Source organism: Pteropus alecto, unplaced genomic scaffold (assembly GCF_000325575.1).
Source record: "Pteropus alecto unplaced genomic scaffold, ASM32557v1 scaffold72, whole genome shotgun sequence".
NCBI classification, from domain to species: Eukaryota; Metazoa; Chordata; class Mammalia; order Chiroptera; family Pteropodidae; genus Pteropus; species Pteropus alecto.
The window spans coordinates 17,377,657-17,390,452 of record NW_006436811.1 but is presented as its reverse complement, the minus strand read 5'-3'; the positions used below and the strand labels follow the sequence as shown (position 1 = coordinate 17,390,452).

At 37.2% G+C, this 12,796-nt stretch overlaps 1 protein-coding gene across 2 annotated transcripts in view; it reads left to right on the top strand.

Annotated features, from left to right (window-relative positions):
• The first annotated feature begins 3,280 nt into the window (after nucleotides 1-3,280).
• Nucleotides 3,281-12,796, top strand: part of LOC112481382 — a 121,876-nt gene continuing 112,360 nt past the window's right edge. For both annotated transcript variants that reach the window (XR_003046886.1, XM_025048185.1), the window contains exon 1: nucleotides 3,281-4,552. Coding sequence is in view for 1 of the 2 variants with exons in the window: in XM_025048185.1 (XP_024903953.1) it covers nucleotides 4,010-4,552 (543 nt within the window). In the remaining variant the exon portion in view is untranslated. The remainder of the gene's footprint in view (nucleotides 4,553-12,796) is intronic.

Below are 12,796 nucleotides of genomic sequence, written 5' to 3'. Positions count from 1 at the left end.
TAATCATTTCAAATAGTGAGATTATATTAAAATTCTTAAGATCAATATACACGTCATTAAATTGGACCCAATGTAAACATACACACAGAGTTACTAAACACTAACACTCTAAATGAATAATTAACAATTTTATTTTCATTCTTAGACTGGACTAAAAATACATCACATAGCCCATGTTTTCCCACAAAACTTTAAGAAACAATGAGCTAATCCATTATTTAAAATGGTCTTATAGTTTAAAAGTTCAAAATAATTAACTGCCTCATATCTCAACATTGTGTAGTAGCTTATTCAATACTTGTTAGTTCTAGATTATTGCCACCTACTGAAAAGTTAAGAAGCGCTAACCTATTGGTTCCCAGTGGGCAATTTTCCCCATGGCATAAATGGCAGTGTATGAAGACATTTTTGGTTGTCACAACTATTTTGCTGATGGAGGGTGAGGAAGGTGGAAATACAGCTAGCATCTCATAGGTAGGGGGAAGGAATGTTGGTAAACATCCTACAATACACAGAACAACCCCCACAATAGAGAGAATGCCAGCAGTGCTGAGGATAACAAACCTTGAAAGAATATCTGGACATGGAAACTGCTTAGGCAGCAAGCACAGTGCTAGTTGATACAAATATAAAGAATTAGAAAAGAGCATGGATTTTAAACTGCTGGGCCCTGGGTTCCATCCTTGCCTCTGTCTTTTACTATTAATGCAGCCTTGGGCAAATTGCCTAGCTGTTCTGTTGAAAAAGAGTTACTTCTTCTCAGTTATCGTTTGGAGCATTTGAAATAATATATGCAAAATGGCTAGGACAGTGACCAAGAATCAACAGATGCAGAACTAAAAATAAAGGGAAACAGTCACAGTATAGAGGAGTCTAAGGAGATATGACAACTCAGTATAATGCAGATGGGTTCTTGGAAAGAAAAAGACTATATGTTAAAAACTAAGGAAATCTGAGTAAAGTATAAACTTTATTTAATATTAATATATCAACATTAGTTCATTGTGACAGATACCAGATTAATGTAAGATATTAATAAGATAAACTGCGTGTGACGTAATGTGAAAAATAGGTACTAATTTCATGACTCTTGTAAATCTAAATCTATTCTAAAATTTAAGTTATTAAAAAGGAGGTATTATTTTTCTTCTTCCTTCCTCTGAACTCATCTACATAGTCCCCACCCTCCAGGAATGTTCCCTTGACTTACTCCTACTGGATGATGTCAAACTCCAAATAATAATCAAGAGAAGACTTATAGGAGATGAGACAAGACATGACACATACCATAGGATTTAACTCCATTTAACTATGTAAATTCTAGAACATTTAGGATAATTTAAAAAAATTTTTCTTCCAGGGGATATTTTTAAAAATTACAGAATTGTCAAGATAAAGGAAAAAGACCAAATTCATTGGACAGTACCCCAAACTGCGTGAAAACACACAAATGTAAAAAGAAGTGTGTTTTCATGTTGAAATTGGGCACTGTGACAGAGTGGAAAAAACTTCTTATACTTGATCCCAAGCCTGCAACCCATTCACTGGAAATTGGTTTTGCTAGTTTCAAAGTTTACTTTTCCTCCTCTACAGCATTAGAGACTTCATACTGAAGTCCGAGATTGCCTCTAAACACAAGTCTGCAAACCGATAAAATAATCTTTACTAACAAACACAATGTTTAAACGTTAAGAGAAATATAGGCATACCTCGGAGATCCCAGACCACCCCAATAGAGTATTGCAATAAAGTGAGTTGTAATATTTTGGCTGGTGGAGAATGTTACCTTCAATTTGTGGAAAACACAACATCCGTGAAACACAATTAAGCTACACCCAATAAAATTAAATATGCCTGTATCAACAAAAAATAAGTACTGGCACCTGTTTTAAATTCACAGATTGAGATAGCACATGGAATATACTTTGAACTCCCTGGAAAAGTGATACCAGGCAAATTCAAAGAATTAGATTATGATATAAAGAGATAACAGAATAACATAGTACTGGCTAAAGATTGCTATACAGACCTTATTTTTTAGTTCTCATACTGAAGTCAGGTCCCTGGTCTTTATATATCCTTTACAGTACAGAAGAATTACAAATAAAGAAACAAAAGTAAAAAGTGACTTGCCAGAGCACACAGAAAAGGAGCAGTGTTCTGAGTTGTTTGCCACCCAAATATGTTGAAGTCCTAACCCAGGTACCTGTAAATGCAATCTTATTGGGGACGGCGGGGAGCCTTTGCAGAGGTGATCATTTTACGATGAGGTCATTATGATGGGCCCTAATCCAGTATGACGGTGTCCTTATAAGTAGAGCAGACACATACACATAGGGAGAAGAGAATTACATGACAACAGAAGCAGAGATTGCAACATTTCTACAAGTGAAAGAATATCAATGATTACCTATACCCAGAAGATAGAAAGATGCAAGGAAGGATTCTTTCCTATAGACTTCAGAGGAAATGGAAGCCTGCTGACTCCTTGATTATGGACTCCGCGCAGCCAGCACTATAAGACAATAAGTCTATTGTTTTAATCCACCTAGCTTGTGGCATTTTACTATGGCAACCATAAGAAACTAACACAGTAAGGAACCCAGAAACACTGGCTCCCCTTTCTGTGTCACTAGGACTAACAAGGCAGCTAAATATGGGAAGAGGAATTAACAAATGCCAGCTTGTAAGGAATCCAACTATAGTCAGCAAAACCAGTGTGACCATACAATGAGGCCTCCCTATCCCCTGCACTTGGAGTTCAGAGGCTAGTGGTCTTTTCTTTGGGTTCAAATCCACGAACCAGCACTTCCACTCTTCCCTTTGAAAGCCATCAACTTGATTTCTGAATACAAATCCCTTAGAGCATGTAGGAACCTATTCACAAATGACTGCAAACCAGAAGCGGTATTTCAGCTGTGAGAACAGGGGCCATATCTTTCATCAAGTAAAATCTGGCAATATTCTTCACTCAAAGTGAACCTAAAAATTTCTCAAAACTGTTTCCAATAATCATTTGAAAGGTTTTAAAATTATTAAATATCAATGTATTTCCTTCATTTCACAATATAAAACAAGGCAAAATTCAGAATTTTGCCACATGTTTTTCTGAATCTTTCAAATGAGAAAAGAGTAAGGTCAATATTAAGATCCTTCTTAGATAAGAACAAATGAAAATTTTTAGAAATTTAGATAAGCACAGATGAAAATTTTTAGAAATTTATCATTAGCATTTTGAAGGTTAAAAAGAGCATGAGTAACTCAAATTCAAGCCTGGGGCCAAAAAGATGCATCCACTTGACCTAAGCCTTTTACTACTGTCTCCTTGAGGAAAGAGTCAGAGTTTTATTGGTTGGCATTTTACAAATGAAAGACTTTTATTTGCCGGAGAATATAATTCCTAGATTACCCCCAAACTGCAGCTCCAGAAAAAGGGGGTGAAGAGTTACAATCTAAAAGAAAAAGACAACTATTATTTGTATATCATATAAGTCACACGAGTATTCTAGAATCAAGATTTCTGAACTGATCATCTGATTCCATTCATCGGTTTGCACATCTGAAGAAACCAAGCTCCCAGGCAAAATGGCCCGAAAGATTTAGCTGGTTGGCAAAATCTACTGACTTCTTTCCTAATGTCCTGTTAGTGTTAAAACAAAAAGTCAAAACTTTTATTCATTGAAATATTGCTTATCCACAGTAACTGCAACTAGATAATGTATTTTATACGAAGTCCTGCCACTAGAATTTATATAACAGAGACCTCTCATCTCTCCCAGGAAGAGTCTAAGGAGACGAGGTTGACACCTGAATCCCATCAGTCTGCAGAACAAGGTTGATAAGAGAGATACTTGGTCCCTGGCCATATTGTGGAGTCAAGGTTTATAGCTGAGACGGGGGCAAAGAGCTCTACAAATTCTAAATATCATCATACTTGTCACAAATAATGCTGTGGAGCACATGCTGGGGACCTATTCGATTGCCTGGCACGTAGAGCGCGCATAGACAAATGTGCAGTGAAGGTGAAGTTAAAGTTTTGAATAACTTAGTAAAAGCTGGGCTGTGCAGGCAATCCACTTGCTGGAAGAAAAAAAAAAAAAAACAATCCTCCAATACCGCGGGGGCGCCCGAGTGGCCGCTGCTGTACCAGATTCAACAGGTCATGGAGCCGACTATTCACCGCAGGAGCGCGGACCCGGGTGGGCGCAGGGCACGTCCCAAACTTGGCCGCCCACCCTTCCCGCGCGAGCGCCGCGGCCCGCGTGTCCCACCCAGCCCAGGCCTTGGAGCGGGTCATGAGCACCTACCCGCATGCCTCTGCGCCGAGTCAGGTGCAGAAAGCCGAGAGCCTCAGGGCGGCCGCGGTCTCACGCACGGTGGTCCGGGCTGTGGCTACCCTAATGCCAACTCCGCAGACAGCTGTGAGGTCAGCGCCCCCGCCACGCTGACAATTCACCGGCTGCGAAGATGGACTCCCGCCAGGCCCCGCCCCCGCCCGGGGCCGCACGCCGAGCGCCTGCACGCTCTGGAGGTCGTTGCCTGGGGCAGCCAGGTAAGCGCCGCCAATGGGCCTAAGTTATTTTAAGGGCAGGGGCAGATCTGCCCTCCAGGTGCCTCTGAGTCCCGTTAGAGCAAATAGCCAGGGACAAGTATTTCACTTCCCAACCTCTTCCCCACCCCCAACCCGATTCGCATCCCAAGTTTGACACCAACCCAAGTGCAGGTAAATGCGGGATGGACTCGGACCACCTGGGTTCATACCGTCTTAACTAACTGTGGGACTGGTTAAATTATTTAACCTTTTTGTGCCTCATTTTTCTCTCCTGTGTTGTATAGGTAATATTAGTACCCAGCTCACGGAGCTTTTTAGAATTACACAAACTAATCATTTAGTCGCTGAATCTGGAACGTTTAAGTGCTTAGATGATTTCACGATAATAAATGCACCTAGTATTTCACGTATTCCTCCGTGTAAAAGACAAACAAATCTTTATCAGGCCCAGGAGAGCAATGTCTCCAGGGCCCTGAATCACAGTGGGCTGGCTACTAAGGAAATTTGTGTGGTCTCCTAAGAGGGGCTATTGGTGGAAGCAGGTTTCAGGGAAAGGGCAGCCGGTAATAAAGGCAGCACCTTAGTTGCAGGAAAAAAAAAAACAAAATTGAAGGCAAGGAATCCAGGCTGGAGACTCACTGCAGAGGCAAGAAACCCAGATATTGGCATTATATCTGGAGGGATCTAAGAGACCAATAATCCAGGTGCCAGAAACTTGCCCATTTTATCAAGTTTGAGAATTTTACAGTTATTTTAAACCTCCAACATATGTATTATAATGTATTTTCTTAATAAGGAGGATACTTGTGTGATTTGGTTATAAATCAAAATGGAGTATACGTAGGAGCTCATTAGCTTATTGGAAAAAGCTCCTACATTTGATTGTTTTAGAAAATACATATCAAGAGCTGTGACCTCTGGATTAGTAGGTGCTTTAGTAGGTGAGATGTAGTTGGGATTAAGCAGAAATAGCTGCTCCTAAGACTTTGAAAAGTTTATCAGTTAGTAGGTCCTTTTATAATGTACCCATGCCTTCTAGTGGAGTAAACATGGCCTACCTTTTGTTCAAGAAATTTCTTTGGTAATTACACAGTTGACTATTGCCTACAGAGATAAGATAGCAACAACGCAAGACCAGTTAGTTTCAGCTCCCTAGCAGACCAGTTAACTTCAGTCTTTCCATGCTGCATAACTGAATGAATACACATGTCCATCCTCACTACTTGGAAGGAAAAAGCTTATCCCATTTAACCTTGACAAGCACCAATACTGGATATTTAAAAAAATTAAAAAAAAAAACAAACAAACAACAACAACAAAAAAAACCAGCTGTCTTAGTCCACCAGGCTGCTGTAACATTATATCAGAGACTGTGTGGCTTATAAACAACAGAAGTTTATTCCTCACTGTTCTGGAGGCAGGAAGTCTAAGGTCATGGTGCAAGCTTGGTCAGGTGAGGGACCTTATCCAGGTTGTAGACTTCTTGTTGTACCCTCATGGAGGGAAAGAACTAGGAAGCTCTGTGGGATTCCTTTCATAAGGGCATTAATCCTAATCATGAGGGCAAAACCCAAAGGCCACATTTTCTCATACCATATTGGATATTAGGACTTTAACATATGTATTTGGGGCTCAAAAACATTCAGACCATAGCAGCAAGTAACCTCGGTGATTATTTTCATAGCTTAGATACATTTCAAGAATTTTTTACCAGTTTTTTGTATATTTGTCTTCCTCATCTGGAATTCTCTAATTCTTCTTTTCTACCTGTCCACATTCTAAGCAACTTGGAGGCCTAGTCCAAGCCCCCACCTTCATCGTGGGGCAGATTTTCCCAGATTACCTTCATATGCTTCTTCTCTGACCTCTAATGGAACTTATCAGTACATTACTATTTAGCCATTTGTCATATATTTTTAATTAATAGATTTCATTTTTTAGAGCAATTTTAGTTTACAGAAAAACTGAGCAGAAAGGACAGAGTTGCTATACGCTGCCCCTTCCACTTCCTTCTCAACAGATTCCCTTATTATTAATATCTTGTGTCAGTGTGGTACATTTGTTACAATGGAGGGACAAATATTGATACATTATTAACTAAAGCCCATAGTTTATATTAAGGATTCACACTTAATGTTGTATATACCTGTGAGTCTTCACAAGTGAATAATGTTTTATATCCACTATTACAGTATTATATAGAATGGTTTCACTGTCTTAAAATTTCCATTTTCCATATATTCATGCCCTCCCTTCCTCTACCCAATCCTGGCAACCATTGATCTTTTTATTGTTTCTATAGGTTTGACTTTCCCAAAATATCATATAGTTGGAATCATATACTATGTAGTTTTCAGATCAGCTTCTTTCCTTTAATAGTATGTATGTATGGTTTCTCCATGTCTCTTCATAGCTTGATAGCTCATTTCTTTTTAGCACTGAATAATATTCTATTGCGTAGATATACCACTTTGTTCATTCATCTACTGAAGGAATCCTGGTTCCTTCCAAATTTCAGCAATTGCTAATAATGCTACCATAAACATTTACGTGCAGGTTTTTGTATGGATATGTTTTCAGTTCCTTTGGGTAAAAAAGTGAGTGCTGGACCATATAGTAAGATTATGTTTAGCTAAGAAACTGCAAGACCAGTTTTCCAAAATGACTATGCCATTTTGCATTTTCACCAACAAAGAATGAGAATTCTTGTTTCTCCACATCCTCACCAGCATTTTGTGTTGTCAGTGTTTTGTGTTTTAGCCATTCTAATAGATGTGCAATGGTTTCTCGTTTAAATTCACAGTTATTTAATAACAAAATGTTGAGTGTCTTTTCATTTGTTTCTTTGTCATCTATATATCTTGATGTTTACTTTGATCATATGCTCATTTTTTATTGCTTGTTTATATTCTTACTTTTGAGTTTTAAGATTTCTTTGTATACTCTGGATTCAAATTCTTTATAGGATATGTGTTTTCTAATATTTTCTCCCAGCATGTGGTTTGTCTTTTTATTCTCTTAACAGTATCTTTCACAGAGCAAAAGTTTTTCATTTTAATGAAGTCCAACTTTTTTTTTTTTTTTTCATGGAAAGTGCATTTGGTATTACATCTAAACCCGGTGACATCTAGGTTTTTTCTGTGTTATCCGCTAGAAGTTTTTATTTTTAATTTTGCCTTTGCATTTATGTCTGTAATCCACTTTGAGTCATTTGTGTGTGTGTGAAAAATGTAATATCTGTGCCTGCGTTTATTGTTCTGCATGTAGATGCATAGTCATTCCAGAACCATCTGTTGAAAATGGTTCTTTCTCCATTGAATTACCTTTGCTCCTTGGTCGAGGATCAGTTGATGATGTTTTCATAGGTCTATTTATGGGGTTCTCATTCTGTACCATTGGTCTATTTATGTGTCCTTTTGCCAATACCACACTATCTTGATTATTGTAATTTTATAGTAACTCTCGAATTCCCGTGAGATGATCAGGGGCCAGATAAAGCTGAGCTTTGTAGATTGTAATGAAGAGTTGAAATTTTATTTTAAATATGAAGAAAAACCCTTTAAGATATTTAAGCAGAAAAATGGCATGATCTAATTTCTGTACTTATGTGCTTATTTATCACTTTTGAATCACCGTGGATACAGTTCAGATAATAGATGGAGTCAAGAATAGAATTAGGGAGACTGGTTAGGAGGCTTTGAAGTAAGAACTCCTAGAAGAGTCATATGTCAGATTAGCTAGACATAAATATCTCCTTTAAAAGTTCTTTCTGATTCAATAAGCATGAATTCTGAACTGAAAATAGAAGCTGGGCAGAAAAAGATCTGGTCATAAGTCCAGGAATCCAAAGGTAAAATCTGACAAGCTACGATAGCGTAATATTAAGAGGGAGATGCCAGACTAAGATCATCTCTAATAGTCTGTAGTTTAACTTACCCCGTGCTCACTTCTTTGATGCACTTTACAAGGTGCAGAAGCTTAAGGAAATGATCCAAGGTTAGTTAAGGAAGACGATCATCAAGTAAATGGCCATTTTATTCATGCGTATACTAAAAGTTATTGACTGCTCTTTAAATCAAATGTCTAATTAGTTTCTTATTTGAGCATTTGATAGGTCCAATAGCAATATAAGTTTATCTAGTAAGGAAGTTGAGTTTTCAATGTGATTTCCTACTATCAAAGCTAAATTAACTTCATTTTTTATGACGAGTTCTTTATACACCCTTCACATTCTTCCTACCTCCAAATATTCCTGAACAGTGATTTTACAAACCTAATTTTACCAGTGTCAAAATCATACAACAGATTTGTGGAATACAACATGAAGGTGAAAAGGAATTTGAGAGATTAATTTTTACAAAAGAGCGATAAGTAATAAATTGGTGCTTAAGGATGCAAGCCTAGAAACCACTTCTTGTGTTTGAATATCAGTTCCATCAACCAGCTGGTTACCTGTAACAAGTCGTTTATCTACTCAAACCTTAGTTTCTTCATGTGTAATATAGAGATAAAATCTATAGCCTTATCCTAATGTTATTTTGAGAACTGAAGCCTGCCTAGAAATCAGTCTTCTTTGTGACCAGGAACAACAGAAAAGGGATGTGGGTAAGCTCTAGAAGTCTGTTCCACAGCAAGTGATGCAGAGGTGCCTTTAAAGAGATGGAATGGATTTAACAACCACACAAGGCAATAGGGATCAGGTCCTCCAAGAGTTTTCCTTAAGAGAGGACGATTGCAACATTTGTTAGGCATTTATGCATGATGCACTCTACATCCTGCTAAGCAATGACTCAGTAGAATTGGAGGAGATGTAGATGTTCAGCAGTTCTTGGAATTATCAAGGCTCTGCTGATTATAAGGCTAAACCATCTGGCTACTATTTGTCTTATCCCCACACAACTGTTACCCCAAATCTTCAGGCCCATTTAACTAGAATTTAACAGAAGACAGGCAAATGATAGGTTCAAAGAGAAAGAGACCCATGCCATATGGAGTTCAGAAGGTTTTCATTCTCATGGTTAGTATGAGCAAGAGCTGACACATCAGCTACTGAAAGACCTGATGGCATTGGGCCTCAAGAAAAACAGCTACCCATACACAGGAACTATGAGGAGAGACTAAATTACCTAGAGACATTTGTGGAAGTGATGGAAGTAATAAGCAATACTTTAGTCTTTAGGTTCTTCAGGCCCTGAAAGCCAAGCCTTTTTTGTGATATTAGTCTAGTATTGTCTTGAGCTGGCTAGAGATTAGCATTTAGCTTAATTCAGCTCCAAGTTTTATGACTTTTATGTAGAAGCTTGGAGGCAAAAGAAGCATTCCTTGAATCTCACTTCCCTACAGCCCCCTACACCCTGTGTGCGAAGGTAATCATTGGGACATGAGGGTATCTTTATCTGTACTTTCCCCTAGAGGCTGAGGATGGAAAGAATGGTTAAATCCATAGAGTGTAATTCCTCCAGGAATTGGAGAAAGACTAATGGTATTTGTGGAGGAGTTGCACAAATATCTCCCCATCCATATATGATTGATTTAGGAATGATAACGGTAGTACAAGAACTATTATGATGGCTATCCATGTTCAATACCTATATTAGTTTGCTAGGACTCTTATAACAGAATGCCACAGATTGAATGGCTTAAAAAACAGACAGAAATTAATATTCTCACAGTTCTGGAGGCTGGAAGTCTAAGATCAAGGTGCTGGCAGGTTTGTTTCTCCTAAGACCTCTCCTTATCTTGCAGCCACCTTTTCATTGTGTCTTCACATGGACTTTCCTCTGTGTGTGCATGTCCCCAGATACCTTTGCATTATCTGATAAAGACACCATTCGTTTTGGATTAGGACCCCACTGTTATAACCTCATTTAACTATAATTATCTCTTTAAAGGTCCTATCTCTAAATATAGTCACATTCTAAAGTACTAAAGATTAGGACTTCAACATATGAATTTTGAGGGACACAATTTAGTCTATTATAATACCTGAAGAATATGCCATCTTGATATGGTACACTTTCATTTTGTTGCGATGATAGAATAACTGAAGGCTAAATCTACAGTGACCTTGATCTTTTAACTAAGGATGATAGCAGTTTTACAGTACTTTAAACACATAATGTAGATGTTCATTAGACTGGTAACTTAGGAAAGTGTAAGGACTCAATTAACTGTAATTGTACTCCTTAACCCGTTCTTGGCTCTCATCTTACCATCTAAATCGTATTGTTAATATTTCTGGCTTTATTCTAGAATTATTAAAGCAAGTTTCTGGCCAACTTGAATCTAGTTATATATATATATATATTTAAATATGTGTAGATATATACACACACATATTTAATTATATGTATTTGAAATGAAACAGCAAACTAAATAACACTAAGAGTAATTCTCACATGTTGCTGCTCACTCTAAATCTTCTAAGAAGGAGACACATTTACCAAGTCACAATGATAATAGATTGTATTTATTGAGCACTTACTTTGTGTAAGGGTTTTTTCAAGATCTTTACATGTATTGTCCTTACAATAACACTTTGCTTCAATTATATTATTATCCTCATTTTATGATGAGAAAATTCTGTAGGAGAGTTATTTTAAAACTTGCCCAAATGTAAAGAGCTAGCAAGAGGTAGGGTTGTAATTGCAATTCAATCAGTTTAATTAAGAGTCATCATGCACTGTTTGTATCTCTTTCCTACTTACCAAGGAAGACATTTATATTATTCAAGTTATTCTCTTCAACAAAAAGAAGCAATGAAAGGAACTTGTCCTAAATACCTCTGAATATTTAGTATCAGGCCTTCAAGAGACTGAAATTCTTAGGATACAAATACATACTCATGAATAAAGCTTAACAATTGCCATTATGAATGCCTGAGATGAAATACGCTTTGAAAACTGGGGAGAAGAGTCAAAGATCATAAACCAAAGAAACATTGAGGAAATATCTCTATAAAACATAAAGAACATTAGTATTTCCCTCTAGACCCCTTTTGTTCTGTGATTATTACTTTAATATAAATCACCTTCTTCCCCAGCACATTTGTAATGTCAATCGATATGGCCTCTCTTACCAAAATTTCAGCAAAACTGATTTTACCACTGCATTTTTTTTTCTTTTTGTTAATTGGAATAGAAATAGTAGCACAGACTGATTGATTTCTATGATTAATGATTTAACAGAAATTTATTAACAGTCTTCCATTTGTGATTAAAAAACAAAAACAGCAAACCAAATGAAGAGATGTACAAGTCAGTATGGTAAAAGCGTGCATGTGCGCGCACACACACACACACACACACACACATACATACACACACATGCACACATGACTTCGTTCTCAATTCAAAATCTCCTGAGTTACTTTCTTTTCTGTACTTGGGTCGAATCCGTGACCATTCATGACTGTGTTATGTTGGAAAGGAGACAATGAAATGTTTATATGTATGTTATTACTATCGTAATGGAAGTCTTGTTTTTACAATTTAAAATTTTCAGTATTAAAAGGTTCATTTTGTTAAATAATAGGTAGTACATTTTTAATCTTTGTTTTCAGCAAAGTCATAGAGAAAAAAAAACTAAACCACACATGCTAGAATAGAAAAAAGAAGAACCCGAAGAGCGCCCTTAGGAGCCATGAGTAGATGCAACAGCTAGAGCATTATCTTGGAACTAGGAAAGATTTCAGTGTCTTCTAAGTGTATGGCCATCAGTGATGTTTCCCGTGGTTTTGATTTTTAGTGTGAATTCTTTCCCAGCAATCCAGGTGAAAAACAAACCTGAGTAATCTGGGTTGTCATGTACAAAATGAACTGGCATAAGGACACAGGGATTGGTTTAAAAAAAAATGAAATCCTAAGTAAAATTATTTTGCATTGGCTGTTAATACTTTTCAGATCTGTGAACATTCTGTACAGTCTGTGGCATTATATTTCCCTCACGTGTGTGACAAGGTGACTGACTCCTGATTCCTGAGGCCTTTCTTGCTCTAACATCCATCCTTCAATCTTCTTAGAATGCAGGTGTGCCATCCGTCATGTGACTGTTTTGTGTAAATAATGATATGTTTAGCAGGACAAGTGTAAACACAATCCACTGGTTACAAACAATGTAATAGTACTATAAATTAAGATTTATATATTTTCTTTTTATATATAGGCTTTATTAATCATTTGTTTTTATTTTTTCCATGACTAGCACCTCTCCTTTCCTGAGCCTTCCCTGTAAATTAAAAAGCTA